Source organism: Mustelus asterias, chromosome 9 (assembly GCF_964213995.1).
Source record: "Mustelus asterias chromosome 9, sMusAst1.hap1.1, whole genome shotgun sequence".
Lineage (NCBI taxonomy): Eukaryota > Metazoa > Chordata > Chondrichthyes > Carcharhiniformes > Triakidae > Mustelus > Mustelus asterias.
In genome coordinates this window covers 8,401,373-8,421,447 of record NC_135809.1, presented here as the reverse complement: position 1 = coordinate 8,421,447, position 20,075 = coordinate 8,401,373, and the positions used below count along the sequence as shown (strand labels likewise).

General features: G+C 44.6%; 1 protein-coding gene across 1 annotated transcript in view; it reads right to left on the bottom strand.

Annotated features, from left to right (window-relative positions):
- LOC144498469 (decorin-like) overlaps window positions 1-20,075 on the bottom strand; it is a 66,669-nt gene that overhangs the window by 11,796 nt on the left and 34,798 nt on the right. The window contains exons 3-5 of the mRNA XM_078219631.1: window positions 11,831-11,943; window positions 2,987-3,200; window positions 2,336-2,449 (exon numbers count right to left, since the gene is read on the bottom strand). Coding sequence (XP_078075757.1) covers window positions 2,336-2,449; window positions 2,987-3,200; window positions 11,831-11,943 — 441 coding nt within the window. The remainder of the gene's footprint in view (window positions 1-2,335; window positions 2,450-2,986; window positions 3,201-11,830; window positions 11,944-20,075) is intronic.

The window sequence follows — 20,075 nt, the reverse complement described above, 5'->3', positions numbered from 1 at the left end:
GAATGCTGCTATTTAAGGATTAGGTCTGTTGGTTAAATCCTGCAGCTGAGTGGTGGTTAGATCAGGAAACATGAACTGAGAAAGATGTTGCACATTGGTTAGTAATTACTCTGTGAGAATGGAATGATCAGTTGATGAGGTTCCCGCAGTTAAATGCTCCTCTGCACTCTTCATGGGTGGCACGATGGCACAGTGGTTAGCACTGCTGCCTCACAGCGCCAGGGACCCACATTCAATTCCCTGCTTGGGTCATTGTCTGTGTGGAGTTTGCACGTTCTCCTCGTGTCTGCGTGGGTTTCCTCCAGGTGCTCCGGTTTCCTCCCCCAGTCCGAAAGATGTGGATTTAGGTGGATTGGCCATGCTAAATTGCCCCTTAGTGTTAGGGGGACTAGCTAGGGTAAATGCATGGAGCTGTGGGGATAGGGCCTGGGTGAGGTTGTGGTCAGTGCAGACTCGATGGGCTGAATGGCCTCCTTCTGCACTGTAGGATTCTATGATTCCTCTCAGGGTCAGCAATACTTTTAGACTGGCCCAAAGTGTGGAGATGCCGGCGTTGGACTGGGGTGAGCACAGTAAGAAGGCTCACAACACCAGGTTAAAGTCCAACAGGTTTATTTGATAGCACAAGCTTTCGGAGCACCTGATGAAGGGGCACTGTTCTGAAAGCTTGTGCTATTAAATAAACCTGTTGGACTTTAACCTGGTGTTGTGAGACTTCTTACTACGGCCCAAAGTGTCCAGGAATAGAAAATTAATCTCCAAAATGCTGCCGTGAGTAACAGGCAGGAAAAAAAAATCATGGGGCATTAAATAAATTGTGTTACCTTCATTTTATTAGATATAAAAATATTTCAGATATGGGGGGAGAGGATTGAAGGCTGAGCAATTGACAGTCAAAAATCATCCAGTGTAACAGAGACTAGCCATGGGAGGGCAAGACACTCCCAGGAAATCTGCCGTCCTAGCCCGGTCTGGCCTACATGTGACTCCAGACCCACAACAATGTGGTTGACTCTTAACTGTCCTCTGAAACGGCTGAGCGATACACTCAGTTCAAGGGGCAATTAGGGATTGGGTAACAAATTCTGGCCTTGCCAGTGATGCTCACATCCCATGAAGTAAGAAATATTTTAAAAATCGTAAACCAGACCTCAACCAACTTTAAACTTTGCAAATTGTTTGCATCAAGCTTATTTCTGAGCATGAATGCAAAGGAAATTCTAAGGCCTGGGAACAAGATTATCTCCAATCTGAAAGTAATATCTATGAAGCAAATCTATTGCTTGCTCTGGCATCAACCTGGACCGAAAGGGTTGTTCACTGCTAACAGGTCACCAGGAAACAGGTATCAGAAACTCAGATCCACACAAGCATGCAACTTCCAACCATTCATTTAAATGGTGAGGGAAACACGCACAGTCCAATCCCACTATATTTGATGGGCTCATTTTCCCATCGGGATTGTGAAATTGGAAGTTACGCCACTAAATCTGCACCGACACGAACCTGACGAATGCAAGGCTAGAAACGGTTGTTGTCAAAGCCAGCACTTAAAAAAGCTGTTCACCGGTCAGCTATGTGCCCATCATTTCTGTTGAGATGTTAACCATGTCAAATGTGCAGCCACTTAAAAATATCAGATTGACAAATGGACCAGAATATATATTCATTATCTATCCACAAATATCAGCTGGGATAATTTTATTTACTATTAGCTACCTTCATTATGAGACAGAATTTCACAATTGTAAACAAACCAAGATCAAACAGCACCAAAGAAGACGTTTCGGCCCATCATGTCCCAGACAGTTTAATGAAGGAACTATCTTTTATTGCCACTTCCCTGTTCTTTCCTCGCCCTGCAACTGTTTCTTTAAAAAGGTATCTGTCTAACTTCCTTTTGAAAGTTATCTTCGATTCTGCGTCTACCTTTCAGATCACAGCAAGCTGCTGTATAAAAAAAAATCTCTTCCTCTTTAGCTCTTTCGCCAATTGTCTTCGGTCTGTGTCCCTCTGGTTACTGAGCCTCCTGCCTGGAAATAGTTTCTCCTTATTTACTCTATCAAAGCCCCTCTTCATTTTGAACACCTCGATTAAACCTCCCACTAGCCTTCTCTGCTTTTCTCTGATTTAATGGAGAACAATCCAAGCTTCACTCGTGGTCATGAGTTAATAAGTGTGTTGGCAAATTAGTAAGAAATTAATAGATAACAGACACATTTAAGGAGAATGGCACCACACGCTCAGTACAGTTCTGGCTAGACGCACAGATCTCACCAAGCTCACGGCTCCTTTGCCAAGATGAATTGCTCCAATTGCTTCAAACGTTCATTACCTTTCGGAACAGCGGTGAGGGCTGCATCTGATAGTCGAATGAAAGAAAGCTTTTTCAGTCCATGAAAAGCTCCACTGTCAATACCCGCATTTTTCAGGGGGTTGCTGCCCATTTCTGTTGAAGTTGGAGGTGAAAGAATTGAAAAGAAAAGTTAGAATCAATATATCTTACCTCACCTCAGGTGAGTGCAGTTCCAACAACATTCAAGAATTCCATTCAAGATTGGCTCCCCATTCACCATCTTCAACACTCACTCCCTTCACCACTGACGCAGTGTGTACCATCTACAAGATGCACTGCAGCAACTTGCCCAGGCTCCTTCAACAACAGCTTCCAAGCCCATGATCAAAACCACCTAGAAAGGCCAGGTTAGCAAACACAAGGGAACACCACCACCTGCAAGTTCCCCTTCAAGTCAGGCACCATCCTGACTTAAACTATATTACCATTCCTCCACTGTCGCTGGATCAAAATCTGGAACTCTCTCTCTAACAGTACAGTAAAATTAACTCTCCACACCCCCCCAACCTTTTAACCACTGGTGCCAACTGAAGAGAATAAACTCAGTGTCAATGAAAGGAGAGGGAAGATGGCCTGGATTAGCTTTGTACCCTGTCTGATCTCAGTCAGCACGGTGTCAGTGAGTTATACCTAAGGCGTACACCTGCGACAGATTGTCAAACGCGTTCTTCTTCACTTTGGTGATTTCGTTCTCATGGATGCGAAGCTCCTGGAGGGAGGAAGGCATGTTTGCTGGGATTTCCTTCAGCAGGTTCTTGGACAAGTAAAGTCTCTGCAACTTCACCAGGGGCGCAAAGGCTTTGGGATGAACGGTGCCGATTTTGTTGTTGACCAGGATCAATGCCTGGAAAAGAAAGGAAAGCCACGAAAATCAGCATGAACGCCACAAAACACAAAATACCATGGATGCTGGGAATCTGAAAAAGAAACTGAAAATGTCGGAAACACTCAGCAGATCAACAAGCACCAGTGGAGAGAGAGTTCATGGGCTTTCAGAAGGTCATCATTCTGAAATGTTAACTCTGTGTCTGTCAACATATCATTTCATCTGGCTTGTATATAACTTATACAAAAATAGCACCGCCACCTTAAGGATCAATGCCTGGGTGTCCACTAAATTATAACCATGCTGTTCCACCCATATTAATTTTCTAAATTGGGTTCATACCTCACGGCGATGCATATTAACTTCTGAACTTGTATCGGACTTTAGTTAGGTCGCACAGAACCCTGCGCACAGTCATGATCTCAATGTTACAAAAAGGACACAGAGGCACTCCAGAAGGTGCAACAAAAGACTTTCACAGATGATAGCAGATCTGAGATGTATCAGGCAAGACTGAACAGGCTGGTGTCATTTTTTCCACATCTTTCAAATTATGAATGGGTAAATGTGGAGCAAATGTTCCCACATGTGGGCATTCTAAAATTAAGGCACATAAATATAGGATAGTCACTAATAAACCTGATAAGAGAATTCAGGAGAAACATGTTTACCCAGAGAGTGGTCAGAATGAGAAACCTGCTACCTCATGGAGTAGTTATGGTTGGATGCATTTAAGATGAAGCTAGATATACACAGGAGAGAGAAAGGATTAGAGGGAGAAGAAGATTGAGTTAGACGAAGAGCAGTGGAAGAGGGCATCTGTGGAGGATAAACACCAACATGAACCAGATGGGCTGAATGGCGCCATGGTGTGTATGCCGCCCAAATATGAGCAATTCTAAAAAAAATGTGTCCACTGCTCCTAGCTGCCTGTAATTACCTGATTGGGTTCAGGAGAAGATATGAAGAAATGCATGTTACCTCTTCCTTATCACAAGATTCTACTTCTGAGTTACAAACATGCCAATTAAAAGCAGAAGTCGGCCATTTGGCTCCTCGATTCAAAAAGATTATGGCTGATCTCTTTGTGTTTTGAATTCCACATTCCCATCTACCTGATTACCTGTGGTCCCTTGCCTGACAAGAATCTACCTACTACTACCTTTAAAATATTCAATGACATTATCGTCACCACCTCTGAGCAGAGTGCTCCAAAGTCGTACAACCCTCTGAGAGAAAAAATATCTCCTCATCCCTGTCTGTAAAGGACAGACCCTAATTTTAAAGTAGTGTCCCCTAGTTCTGGACTCACCCACAAGAGGAAACATCTTTTCCACATCCACCTTGTCAATACTGTTTAAGATCTTATATACTTCAATCAAGTCACCCTTTACTCCTATAAACTCCAGTGGAAACATCCCTTGAAAACAAGTCACTCATGTCAGGTATCAATCTAATAAACCTCCTCTGAACCGCCTCTAATGCATTTACATTCATCCTTAAATATGTGCTGGGATTCTCTGGCCTCAACGCAGCATTTTTCGCGCCATTGGTTGGTGGTGGTATCTTCTAGTCCCGCCATTGTCAATGGGATTTCCCATTGACTGCACCCCACACCGCCGGGAAACCCACAGCGGGGGTGCTTATCGGTGGGACCAGACGATCTCACTGGCATGAAGAGCCGGAAGAACGTGCCCATGGAGACCAAAATGGCACACAGATATGTCTTACCTCCAGCGAGCAAACAGCTGCTATTGTGTTATCTCCACCTGCGAGGGGCCATCCATGAAGTGGAGAATCTCTGATCGAATTTGGAATGCAGAGGCTAATTTTCCATCATTGCTGAATGCAAACAGCAGCGCAGGGTCATTAATCCTTGGAATTCTCTTCCCCAGAGAGCAGCAGGGACAGGATCATTGAATTTATTCAAGGCTGAGTTAGATAGATTCTTGATCGACAAGAGTCAAGGGTTATGGGGCAGACAGGAAAGAGGAGCTGAGGCCACAATCAGATCAGTCATGATCTCACTGAATGATGGAGCAGGCTCGATGGTCCGAATGGTCTACTCCTGCTCTGATCTTATGTTCTTATGTTAAGCCAAAAGATCATGCACATGGTCGATTTATTTGATTTGATTTCATTTATTATTTTTACATGTATTAATATACAGTGAAAAGTATTGTTTCTTGTGCGTTATACACAAATTATACCGGTAATAGAGAAGGAAAGGAGAGAGTGCAGAATGTACTGTTACAGTTAAAGCTAGCGTGCAGAGAAAGATCAACTTAATGCAAGGTAGATCCATTCAAAACGCTGATGGCAGCAGGGAAGAAGCTGTTCTTGAGTCGCATGGTATGTGACCTCAGACTTTTGTATCCTTTTCCTGACGGAAGAAGGTGGATTTATCATAACTGTAGGGTATTGTGGGAGCATCGTCTCTTCGCTGAGGCCCTCTCTGCTCTCTCTAAAGAGGACATCCCTGGGTGATGTTTAAAGAACACAAGGACACCTTGTGTCCTGGCTAACATTTCTCCCTCACACATTCATCAGCTGTTTATGGATAATAGTCTCTTCTAGGCTGATTATTGTGCACAATTGTTTGCTGCTAATTTGATATACTGATCACTCACCTCAAATAGAATTGATCATTCAACCTCATTTAGTATCCTGAGTGTCTTTGGCACCATTCCTGACACAACATGACCAAGCAAGCCATTCCCAGGCATTTTTTGACCCCAGTTTGATCAACGTGTTATAAGGAGCTTTGAGTTCACACGTTCTCTGATTCTCCCTCCCTCCCTCTCTCTGGGGTTGTACCTCACCTTTGCTCAACCTGGCCCTGTAGCTGGCTGAGATAAGGAACTTACTCTGTGAACGAATATAAAAGGATTATATGGGGGCAACATTTTTCTCCATTTGCTATTTACACTGACATCATTAATGTCAGTTAATGGAACGTGTTTACGATTCACTGTGAAATCTGCCTCTGGCCCCAAATGTACAATTTTAAAAAAGAACGGTTTATAAATATAATGTTGGCTAAAGGAATTTTGGATCATTCTTTTGGCCTTAATGAAGCTGAACCTCTAATTCCAGCAAAGCCTAGATTAGTGCAACAGAATAAAATACTGACTAATGACCTTCTACCCAATACCTATAAACAGTTTTTTAGAACTTTGCTGGTATAATCTTTATGGAGCCACAGAGGAAACCAGTTAGTGTAGCCCCATCTGAATTTTATTACAGGTACCTTGGTGCTGAGAGTAAATGACAGACATGAAGTTGTTGTTTTTAGACTGTATCCTGCCGGAGGTTACCTCCAGTGCTTCCCATGGCTTTTATTCTGTTGGAGCTCATTTCTCTTAAAAAGAAAGACTTGTATTTATAATAATGCCTTTTATGAGACGTCTCAAAGCGCTCCACAGCTGTTGAAATACTTTTGGGGAACAATAACTGTTACAACGTATACTAGAATCATAGAATGCTTACAGCACAGAAGGGGGCCATTCAGCACATTATCGCTGCGTCAATTCTCTGCAACAGCAACTCAGCTAGTCCCACTCAAAGAACAAAGACCAAAGAACCTTGCCCCTCGCACCTTAAATCTGTGCCCCCTAGTAATTGACTCTTCCACCCTGGGAAAAAGCTTCTGACTATCAGCTCTGTCCATGCCTCTCATAATCTTGTAGACTTCCATCAGGTCTCCCCTCAACCTCCGTCGCTCCAGTGAGAACAAACCAAGTTTCTCCAACCTCTCCTCATAGCTAATGCCCTCCATACCAGGCAACATCCTGGTAAATCTTTTCTCTACCCTCTCCAAAGCCTCCACATCCTTCTGGTAGTGTGGCGACCAGAATTGAACACTATATTCCACTCCTCAACCTTTTCCCTGTAGCCATGTAATTTATTTTCTCCAGATAATTATCCAGTTCCCTTTTGAAAACCGCAACTGAATCTGTCTCCACCACACGCTCAGGCAGTGCATGTCAGATACAAACCATTTGTTGCATAAAGAGGTTTTTCCTCATGTCGCCTCTGCTTCTTTTGTTAATCACCTTCGGATTCTCAGCCTTCTGCTGACATGAACAGTTTCTCCCCATTTCCACTATCCAGACTCCTCGTGATTTTGAACACGTCTAACAAAACCCCTTTCAACCTTCTCTTCTCCCAGGGACAGCCCCAGCTTCTCCAATCTGTCCACATAACTGAAGTCTCTCATCCTTGGAACCATTCTCGTAAATCTTTTCTGAACCCTTTCTAAAACCTTCACATCCTTCCTGTTGAGGCTAAATAAGTGTTTTATGAAGGTTCATAACTTACTTGTTTTTGTACTCTGTGTATCTTGAATGATTTATGCACATATGCACTCAGTCCCTCTGCTTCTGCATTTCCTTTAGAATTTTACCCGTTATTTTCTGCTCCTCTCCTCATTCTTCAATCAAAACATATCACTTCAGACTTCTCTCCACGTGTCTACCCATTCCACCCAGCCTGTCTATATCCTCTTGAAGTCTATCCTTCTCAATTCACAACACCTCCAAGTTTTGCATCGTCTTCAAAAGTTGAAATTGTGCTGTGTGCACCCAGGTCTAGATTATTAATATAAATCAGTAAAAGCAGGGGTCCTCTATATACCATCCCTCACTCTCGAGTAGGTAAAATCTTCTGTAATTCATGTTTTTAATAGGTTTGAATTAAATAATTAGACAGTTGCATAATGAAATTCTAGCTATGCTAAAGGCTAATGATTCAGAATACTGTTTGGTTTGAAATAAAATGCCTACTGGCACTAATATTTTTCACTTAAAAAAGCACAGTTTACTGACGTTTGGTGACTCAAATATTAATACATAGGAAAACCGTGTAATATTAGATTTAGAAATGACATGGCCAACACATGATGAAACCTCTAGAAACATGGCTAACCCGAGTTTTAACCCTATTGAATTCTGCACTCTGAGACGGGTGCTTGACCATGGACTAAGTTACCTCACTCATGCCTTTGGTGCTTCAGGTGCAGGCAAAGTTTAGTTTACTAAGTTTATTTATTACTGCCACAAGTAGGCTTACATTAACACTGCAATGAAGTTACTGTGAAAACTCTGGCACCTGTTCAGGTACACTGAGGAGAATTTAGCATGGCCAATGAACCTAACCAGCACATCTTTTGGACTGTGGGAGGAAACCGGAGCATCCGGAGGAAATCCATGCAGACACGGCGAGAACGTGCAAACTCCACACAGACAGTGACCCAAGCCAGGAATCAAACCGGGGTCCCTAGCACTCTGAGACAGCAGTGCTAGCCACTGTGCCACCGTGCTGCAAGAAAATAGGAGGCGGATGTCTCTCCTTGCGAATCATGTGTCTTTTGGTTTAATTAATCTTCAATGAATTAGTCCAGAGGGCACTTGATTAAGAGATAAATTGGAGCCATTTATGAACACAAGAAAGAAGAGTGGCTCATTTGTCCTCTGGAACCTGCTGTGCCAAAGATCATAGCTGATCTCCGACCTCAACTCCATTTTGCTGCCCTCCTCAAATCCTCGAGGTGCCCAAAAATCAACAACCCCTGTCTGAACTCAATGTCTGAGCTGCCACAGCTCGCTAGAGAATCCCAAACTATTCACAACCCTTCCAGTGAAGAAATATTTCCTCCAAAGTGGCCGTACTCCTGTTAGGGTAAGAATTCAATGAGATTCCCTGGCATTTACTCAAATGCCTGGGAATATTGGCCCATTCTGCTCCAATGTTCCTGCCGCTTGATTGCTTTGCTGATTTGAATTGAAGGTGACTGCACACTATATCAGCAGCAAAGGTTCTCATATCAGGCTCGAGCTGTTTGGTGTCAATTGCAATTATTGTTACTTCTAAGGGCCTGTTCCTGCCAAATCCTGCAGGCCATTTGCAATAATAACAGCACTCCCACTAATTCTGTTTAAATCTATAGGAGGCAGCTTGGCAACGGGTTAGGACATGGAAGTGACGTCAGAAAGGAATTAACAGGAAGTGGTCACTTACAGGTAAATGGCTACATGTATGGGATAAACGTTTGGGAAAAAATAATCCAATGGAAGCAAAGCAAGTTTGAGGAAGCCAGAAAGTGGAGCTCGATAGTAAATGATACAATGGTGCATCACCTGTTTGATAGCTCATGCACAGGTGGCTTGGCACGGGGAGGTACATAGGTGGTGGAGGTACATAGGCCGGGGTTGGGAATGTGTGGGTGGATGGTACCTGAGAGGAATGTTATGGGTGGTCCTCTGATGGGCCCGGAGGGGCGGGGGGGGGGAATCTGTTAAGGAGGACCACAGAAACCAGCCGGTACATTGGCCCTATGCTGGGTCATTGAATGACTGCTCATACTTAAATGAGAGGATGACACCTTGCACCAGTAATGGAGGACAGCTCAGAATTGATTTGGCTCAGAGAAAGCCACTCTCTGTACAAGAATAGAGGCAGTGGGAAGAGAGAATAGCCCACAGTTAGTGACTTGCAATATAAATGGGCCGCTTTGTCATTGAAGGCTGAACAGAGCGCAAAAGGCCGCAACAAAATGACAATGCAACAAAACCCCCTGCATTCCACTCCCCAGTATTCAGCAGGAACTAGTTAGAGAGCTGGAGAAGGATATCTGTGCGTCAAACCTTCCAGTTTGACAGAATTTTCTCTCCATTATATGAACCATTAAATATTTCTACCCATTGCCATCAATGGAAAGTCACAGGAGAGTAGGGTGAGGCATGTAGGGTGCACAATCTGAGACAGTTACAAAGTGGTAATCTCATTGGTGCAGCAATCCCGAAGCCCAGGCTAATGTTTTGGGGACATGGGTTCAAATCCCACCATGGCAGCTAATGGAATTTAAATTCAATTAATAAATCTGGAATATAAAGCTAGTCTCAGTAATGGTGAACATGATAACTACTATTGACTGCCATCTGATTCACTAATGTCCTTCAGGGAAGGAAATCTGCCATCCTTACCTGGTCTGGCCTACATGTGCCTTCAGAGCCACAGCAATGTGGTTGACTCTTAACTGCCCTTTGAAATGACCGAGCAAGACACTCACTTCAAGAGCAGTTATGGATGGGCAATAAATGCTGGCCTTGCCAATGATGCCCACATCCCATGAAAGACTAATAAATAATCCACTATTATTCACTTTACATCCCTGCCAATGTTAAAGCTTTGTCCTTTAGGTGTGAAATATTCCATTCCCTCATACCCAACAGCACTGTGGATGTACCTCCACCGCATGGACTACAGCATCACCATCTTCTCAAGAGCAATATATGGTGGCTGTGCCTTGACCAAATGTTTTAAAATGATTGGGTCAGGTTTCTTCCACTAAAGGACATCAGCAAACCAGATTGTTTCTTTTTCCCGACAGTCCAACAGCTTTTCACTTTTACTCACACCCTGCAGCTTTGTATTGCCAAGTCTTTTTAAAACTCAATTTAAACTCCCAAACGATTGTGGGGAGGATTTGAATGTACTGTGATTATTGCTTAAGGTCACGGTATTACTCGCCCAGTAACGTAACCACTCCACCACTGTAACCTACACATTGAAACAAAGAGAGACTGCAGTGAGAACATTCCTTTGCAAAGACAAGTTGAAGCCAGTTTGACTCTGTTAACCAATCAGTAAGGATGATAAATCATCAGCACAAGAACATTTAAACCTATGAGCCCCTTATTAGAGTGGGACAAATTAAAGTTCCAAATGATGACAAAACTCACTAGAAAAATAATTTAACAATTTAATTTTGTTCCCTTAAGTCTTCAATGTATTCCAGTTCTTCATGTGCAATCAAGCATAGCCGGGGACAACATGTGCTCCTTCTTTGGGAACATCTGAACGTAGGCATAACCGTGGAAGGGAGGTATTGAGCACCCCCACTGGATAACACTGTGGCACAGTGGTTAGCACTGCTGCCTCACAGCGCCACGGAACTGGGTTCAATTCCAGCCTTGGGAGTCTGCGTGGGTTTCCCCCGGATGTGTAGGTTAGGTGGATTGACCATGCTAAATTGCCCTTTAGTGTGCAAAGATCTGTAGTTTAGGTGAATTAACCATGGTTAATACATGGGGTTACAGAGACAGGGCAGAAGGGAGGGCCTGGGTCCGATGCTCTTTCGGAGATTGAGCGCAGAATCGATGGGCCAGGTTTCCTCTTTCTGCACTGTAGGGATTCTATTGTTCTGTGGCTCCACTCAGCAATTGCAAGGTTCATCTAGATTCGAAACATTAGCTCTATTCTCTCCCCACAAATGCTGTCGGACCTGCTGAGATTTTCTAGCATTTTCTGTTCTTGTTTCAGAGTCCAGCATCCGCAGTATTTTGCTTCTATCCCAGCAATTGATGCCCTGTTCAGGCCCAAGAGCAGACCTACGGGCTGCTCCTGCCCTCTCTCCCATTCCCCCACAGCACTAGGTGACCAGTGAGCAGGGATGTAGGGCCTGAAGTGGACCCAGATTTAGGGGAGCAGCCCTCTCAGATAATGGAAGAGAGGCGGCATTGGGGGAAGATCATGGTGAAGATCGAGACCTCAACCCCACTACTGAAGAAAACATATCAAGAGACGATTCTGTGAGGCTGACTGCCTCGGGAATAGGAGCCACAGGCCAGTAGTGAGAGGTAGCTTACATTAAGGTTCTTTAAGTCCTTGAAGTCATTTTCTTTTATCTCTGTGATCTTGTTGTTCTGCAGATCAAGCAGTGTGGTGTCCTTGGGAATGTTCTCGGGCACTGTGGTCAGACCTGTTTCAGAAGAAAGTTTGAAAGATGTCACTTTTTAAGAGCTTACACATCACTTTTTAGACTTGCACCAACCCCGGCTCAAGTGTCAGCACCTCACCTAGAAAATTTGAGTTCTGTGTGCAAGCGCTTAATCCAGGCTGACACTGAATGAAGTATCAGAAATGCAGGAAACATGGGAGTCAATTTGCGCACAGCAAGCTCCCACAAACAGCAGTGTGATTTAGAGCAGGTACTCTGTTTCTGCAGTGGTGTTAGGTGAGGGATAAATAAATATTGGTTGGGGAACTAAGGAGAGTTGCCCAGCTGAAAGCAGTGGCATTCAATCTCTTACATCCACCCAACAGCGCATTATGGCCATTAATAGGCAGGACCATGGAAATAAGTGAAAGAGCATTCCAGAGGAATTGGCATGGTGTAAAATCAACATAAATCAGCTAGGGTTAGGAACCATCGCTCTTACACTGAAATGGTGACGAAAGGACATTGATATTTATTCAGCAATGTGAAAAGCAGGACCGAGCAAAGGATTAAATTACAGCCTCTGGGCAACCTAAGCTCCAATCTTCTCCACATCTGATTTCAGGATACACGTCTCTAAAATCAGTTGATTTATTTTAGCTGCAGACAAGCAGAGACGGTAAACACTGAGTATTATCTCCCTTGTTATCTGCAGCTCCATACAGTTGGCAATGAATATTAGTTTGAGTGTTGCCAGGAGGGTATTTCGCTGTGACACTTCAGCCTTGCGTATGTTAACCAAACCATCGAACCAAAGTAGCACCCCATTTCCCAACTGCACCCCCAGCCCCCAAAGCTTTCCTTTCTCCGAACAACTCAAAGCAAAGCATGTATCCCAGAACATAATGGTCCACTTACAAGAATGTGTAATTCATTTAATGTTATACAGATGCTCCAACAACATAGCCCCAGGTTTGAAAGTCAAGTAGATTTATGAAAAACAAATTTAATTTAATTGAAGACATGAAACGTTGATAAAAGAATTGTGCCTCATGATTTACATAGAGTTTCACAGCACAAAAACAGGCCACTCGGTTTAACTGGTCTAGGCCTGTGCTAATGCTCCACATATGAGCCTCCTTTTGCCCTTCTTCATTTAATCTTCCTATTTCTTTCTCCCTTATGTACTCACCTCTCTTCCCTTAAATGCAACTGTAAAATACACCACAACTGATCCTTGTAGCATTCTAAACACTCTCTGGGTAATAAAAGCCAGAACTTTCCGGCTGTTCACGCCAGCGAGATCTCCTAGTCCCGCTGACGACGCACCCTGCCATGCGTTTCCCAGCGGTGTAGGGTGCGGTCAATGGGAAATCCCATTAGCAGTGGCGGGACCAGAAAATCCCGCCACCAGCAAATGGTGCATCATCTCCCGTCGCTGAGTAAAACACTGCGGAGAGACCAGAGAATCTCACCCAAAATTTATCCTGAATTCTCCATTGGATTTATCCATAAATAGAAACAGGCCATTTGGACCAACCAGCCCACTACTCAAGCCTCCTCCCATCTTTCCTCATCTAATCTATCATTGTAATTCTCCATTCTGTTTCCCCTTAAACACATCAATCACTCGCTGTGGGAGCGACTTCCACATTCTCCCCACTCTCTGGGTGAAGAAGTTTCTTCTGAATTCCCTTTTGGATTTCTTGGTGTTAATGGCCTCCAGATATGCTCGTCCCCAAAAGAGAAAACATTCTCTTTGTATCCACTCTTTCAAGAGCTTTATAATTTTAAAAACCCTCGTCATAACTTCCTGACATTTCAATTCTATTAATGACTATCTCACATTTGTGGCCCTTGGTGCTTTTTTTAAAAGAGAAAAGAACCTAGCCTGTTAATTCCTTCCTGATATTATACCCACACATTTCTAATATCACCCTTGTAAATCTTCTGTGCACCCTTACCGGTGCCTCTATATCTTTTTTTATGATACGGAGACCAGAACTGCATGCCATACCCTAAATGTGGTCTAACCAATGTTCAATAAAGATTCAGCATAACTTCCTGACATTTCAATTCTATTATGACTATCTCATATTTGTGGCCCTGAGTTTTGGATTCGCCCCACAAGTGAAACCACCTTTTCTCCATCTGCCCTATTGAACCTCTTGATAATATTCAAGATCTCAGTCTTCTCCTCTCCAGAGAAAAGAGCATCAGCTCATTTAGTCAGAATTATTTCAAATAGTCCACAATTCATGGCAAACTTGCTGAGGCATTCGTGCAAAATGATTGAGCAAAGTATTCTATTGTGTTAATGTCACTGGCCTAGTAACCCAGAGGCCCAGGCTAATGCCCTGGGAATGTGGGTTTGAATCCCATGGCAGCAGATGGTAGAATTTCAATTCAATTAATAAATCAGGATTATAAAGCTAGTCTCAGTCATGGTGACCATGACAACTATTATTGATTGTTGTAAAAATTCACTAACGACCCTTAGGGAAGGAATTCTACCATCCTTACCTGGTCTGGCCTACATGTGACTCCAGACCCACAGCAACGTGGTTGACTCTTAACTGCCCACTGAAATAGCTGAGAAAGCCACTCAGTTTAAGGGCAATTAGAGATGGGCAACAAATGCTGGCCTAGTCAGTGCATCCCATGAAAGAATGAAACAAACTCTATGTACCTGAATGTATGTATAACAGATGGTTCAAATGACAGGAATTATAATAATGTGTTGAATAAACCTACAATCAGTGAATTAAAAAGCAATTAGCAAGTGCCAATTGCTTTTCTGGCTTTGGGTTAATGGAACATTCAAAGTGACGATAAGAATCTTGTGGTTTGTTTGTGTAACAGTTAAAAGAATATTCCTGAATTCTATTTCTCTTCCAGTCATGTTGGTAGCAGACTGAATCCCACCAACGTTCATATGGGTAACATGGGATCATTTGGAGATTGACTTCACACGTCCCACCTGCGATGGTTGCCCCCACCCCACCCTGTTGACGGGGCTGGAAAATCCCACCCTGTGCCTTGGAAACAAATGGGGTGGTATTCTTTCACCCCCGCCCCGCAGTGTTTTCCAGCAGCAGTGATAGCTTGCCATTGGCTGCCGGTGGGAACTTCCATACCCGCCAATCTCAACGATGTTTTGCATGGATTGCCCGTCCTGGTGCCAGGATACTCAGCATCAGAAGGGGGTTGGTCTCCTTCGGCGGGTCCGGAAGATCCCAGTGGGAAGGGCCACCCATGGTCTTTGTTGACTGTGTGGACGGCTACCTTGTGTTTTGACATTGCTGGAGGACACCAGGTACTTGTTTGTGTCAATTCCCACCAGTCCACCCCATATAACACACACAGTCTATTTCCCTCCTCCCTTTGAATTTTACACATCCCATATTTCCCTCTGCACAGAAATGCGGGCTAAAGGATCATTTACTGCTGTGTCAGGAGTTAGCTCTGAGAGATATACATTGAAGCAGACTTAAAAATATATGGGCTGGTGGGGGAAGGGACGGCAAAACTTGCATTAACCAGACTCAGCAAGGTCTGAACTGAATCAGACGCTTGGTTCATTTAGTTCGGAGCCTGGAGCCATAGTCTGGCTTCAACAATTAAAGCTGTCCTTCCCAGTGGAGTGAAGCAGGCGGTTCAAAAGCTGTCAGGCTGCTCCACTGGGGACAGGGGGAAATATCTGTCTGATGTGCCTGTGAGATACCTGACTAAATGCTGGGCTGGAGTTAACTGATGGAAAGGAGGAACTGTTGACTGAAAATTGGGAAAGAGTGAGTGTGGGTTTAGCCTGTGGGCCTCTCTCAAAATTGTTTCAGAGGTGAGATGTTCCCCTGAGATTCATCTTGTTAAGTCAGTGTCAATTTTGAAATGAGGAGCCAGTATAGCTCATAGAATCAAATGGCAAAGAACATGGCCATTTGGCCCATCGTGCCTGTTCCAACTCTTTGAAGGAGGTATCCTGCCACTTTTTTGTGAATTGGCTGCTGCATTTCACTACATTCACTACGGGCAGAGTTTTCTGGTCTCTCCAACAGTGGGAATCATGATGAGGGATTGGGGATGGGTGGGTCACTTAATTTGACAGGAGGCAAAAGACCTGTTTCCAAAGAGAGGGATAAACTGACTCCCGACTTTCAAGGCAGGTTAAAGGCTTCCCGATGAACAATATTGGGAACACCATTTGCATGAATTAAAGCATTTCCTGTATGCTATTGAAAGCCACCTTATCAGAATGAAGTTCACCCTCTAGATTAAGTGTCTTGCCAGCAAGAATTTAGTACATTCAGTTTTATGCTGTACGTGAGTGGCGCATGCCTGGCAGAGCTTCACCTCTTCACACCGTGGTGGTCCATAAATGTTGCTTTCTCCTTCTCGGAGACCTCGCGTAACTTCACTCGAGTGGCGATAGCAAACATTGCACCAAGACTGGACAACGCAGGCAGGCAAAGGCTGGGAGGGGGAGAGGGAGAGGGTGGGAGGGTGAGTGAAGGCTGGACAGGAGAGGCAGGATTACAGGGGAAAAGGAGGGGGAATGTCTAGAGTGGGTAGAGTGGGCAGGGTCAGTGCTATTGATGCTTGGCTCCTTGGATAAGAACTCAAGGTACTGCCTTTAGGACTGCAAAAGTTGAAGAAGGCAGCTCACCACCACCTTTGCAAGGGCAATTAGGCAATAAACGATGGCCTAACGAGTGACGGGTTGACAGGTGGAGGGCTCAGCATTGGCCTTCTAATTCTCAGATGGAGGGAAACCTGTAGAGGACATGCTCATTAAGTGTATCACTTCAATTTGTTCAAAGATGCACTGAGGTGTCGTTGATTCACTCAGCAGGCCACGCTGCCTTGGTAACAGCTCTGATCAGATGGGGGGGGGGAAGGAGGGTGCATTGTAGTTTGGCACAGTGCCAGGAGGAGCAAGTGCTTGAACAGCAAGAGGCAGCACAACCTCTAGAAGGTCAAGAGACTGGTGAACATCGACCACTGCAGTGGAGGGCATTGGCCTGACCATGGGTATATTGCTATTGCTGACGCTGCCCTTATGCAGTGATGCGCGAAAGGCAATGCCCGAGGTGCTCGAATGTCCTGGGTTGTGGTTGCCCACATCTGCAGGCTTTTCCTATACGAGCTGCGGCCACAAGGACTCTGGAGGAGTAGCGTAGCGCTCCTGACCTGCAATGATTGAATGTCTGTCCAGGTGCCTTTTAAAAATGGCAGCAGGACTATAGGCCATATGAGGTAAATGTGGGGCAGGCAACTTCCTGCCCATCCCACCGCAAGACTCACCCAGTGCCTCCATGATGCATAACTAATAAGCTGGAAGGTGAAGGATTGTATGTTTCCACCCGCTCCGCTGCCAGTGGAAATCAGAGCGACTTTCCCGCATGCCACTGGAACCCATCCTGCGCTTCAAGCACACTTCAATGGCTTTAAAGTACTTTGGAATGTCCTGTGTTTGGAATAGGCATGATATAAATGCTCCATCCCCAAGTCCTACAAATATCTCCTTTTCAAATATTTATCCAATTCCCTTCCAAACATTATGATTCAAACTTCTTTCATCACATTCCAGATCACAACTCACTGAGTAACAATAATACTCATCACCTCTCTCATTTCAAATTTTAAATTTTAATTTTAAATCTTTGTCCTTTGGTCACTGATGCTCGTCAATATGGAACAATTTCTCCAGTCGGGATTTTCGAGCCCTGTATGCCAACGGGATCATCCAGTTCCGTTAAAGTTAATGGACTCACCAAATCACTGGGGAGCAACAAGCATGGCAAGACAGGAAGTCTTGCTCTCCCAATCGAAATTCCCTCATCACTGCTCACCCTCGCTATCTAAATTCCCTCATCACTGCTCGCTCTCCCTATCTAAATCCCCTCAATACTGCTCACTCTCCCTATCTAAATCCCCTCAATACTGCTCACTCTCCCAATCGAAATTCCCTCATCACTGCTCACCCTCGCTATCTAAATCCCCTCAATACTGCTCACTCTCCCAATCGAAATTCCCTCATCACTGCTCGCTCTCCCTATCTAAATCCCCTCAATACTGCTCACTCTCCCTATCTAAATCCCCTCATCACTGCTCACTCTCCCTATCTAAATCCCCTCATCACTGCTCACTCTCCCTATCTAAAACCCCTCAATACTGCTCGCTCTCCCTATCTAAATCCCCTCATCACTGCTCACTCTCCCTATCTAAATCCCCTCATCACTGCTCACTCTCCCTATCTAAATCCCCTCATCACTGCTCACTCTCCCTATCTAAATCCCCTCAATACTGCTCGCTCTCCCTATCTAAATCCCCTCAATACTGCTCGCTCTCCCTATCTAAATCCCCTCAATACTGCTCACTCTCCCTATCTAAATCCCCTCATCACTGCTCACTCTCCCTATCTAAAGCCCCTCAATACTGCTCGCTCTCCCTATCTAAATCCCCTCATCACTGCTCACTCTCCCTATCTAAATCCCCTCATCACTGCTCACTCTCCCTATCTAAAACACCTCATCACTGCTCGCTCTCCCTATCTAAAACCCCTCAATACTGCTCACTCTCCCTATCTAAATCCCCTCATCACTGCTCACTCTCCCTATCTAAATCCCCTCATCACTGCTCACTCTCCCTATCTAAATCCCCTCATCACTGCTCACTCTCCCTATCTAAAACCCCTCAATACTGCTCACTCTCCCTATCTAAATCCCCTCAATACTGCTCGCTCTCCCTATCTAAATCCCCTCAATACTGCTCACTCTCCCTATCTAAAACCCCTCAATACTGCTCACTCTCCCTATCTAAAACCCCTCAATACTGCTCACTCTCCCTATCTAAATCCCCTCATCACTGCTCACTCTCCCTATCTAAAACCCCTCAATACTGCTCGCTCTCCCTATCTAAATCCCCTCATCACTGCTCACTCTCCCTATCTAAATCCCCTCATCACTGCTCACTCTCCCTATCTAAAACCCCTCAATACTGCTCACTCTCCCTATCTAAAACCCCTCAATACTGCTCACTCTCCCTATCTAAATCCCCTCATCACTGCTCACTCTCCTTATCTAAATCCCCTCAATACTGCTCACTCTCCCTATCTAAAACCCCTCAATACTGCTCACTCTCCCTATCTAAAACCCCTCAATACTGCTCACTCTCCCTATCTAAATCCCCTCATCACTGCTCACTCTCCCTATCTAAAACCCCTCAATACTGCTCGCTCTCCCTATCTAAATCCCCTCATCACTGCTCACTCTCCCTATCTAAATCCCCTCATCACTGCTCACTCTCCCTATCTAAAACACCTCATCACTGCTCGCTCTCCCTATCTAAAACCCCTCAATACTGCTCACTCTCCCTATCTAAATCCCCTCATCACTGCTCACTCTCCCTATCTAAATCCCCTCATCACTGCTCACTCTCCCTATCTAAATCCCCTCATCACTGCTCATTCTCCCTATCTAAAACCCCTCAATACTGCTCACTCTCCCTATCTAAATCCCCTCAATACTGCTCGCTCTCCCTATCTAAATCCCCTCAATACTGCTCACTCTCCCTATCTAAAACCCCTCAATACTGCTCACTCTCCCTATCTAAAACCCCTCAATACTGCTCACTCTCCCTATCTAAATCCCCTCATCACTGCTCACTCTCCCTATCTAAAACCCCTCAATACTGCTCGCTCTCCCTATCTAAATCTCCTCATCACTGCTCACTCTCCCTATCTAAATCCCCTCATCACTGCTCACTCTCCCTATCTAAAACCCCTCAATACTGCTCACTCTCCCTATCTAAAACCCCTCAATACTGCTCACTCTCCCTATCTAAATCCCCTCATCACTGCTCACTCTCCCTATCTAAATCCCCTCAATACTGCTCACTCTCCCTATCTAAAACCCCTCAATACTGCTCACTCTCCCTATCTAAAACCCCTCAATACTGCTCACTCTCCCTATCTAAATCCCCTCATCACTGCTCACTCTCCCTATCTAAATCCCCTCATCACTGCTCACTCTCCCTATCTAAAACCCCTCAATACTGCTCGCTCTCCCTATCTAAATCCCCTCATCACTGCTCACTCTCCCTATCTAAATCCCCTCATCACTGCTCACTCTCCCTATCTAAATCCCCTCATCACTGCTCACTCTCCCTATCTAAAT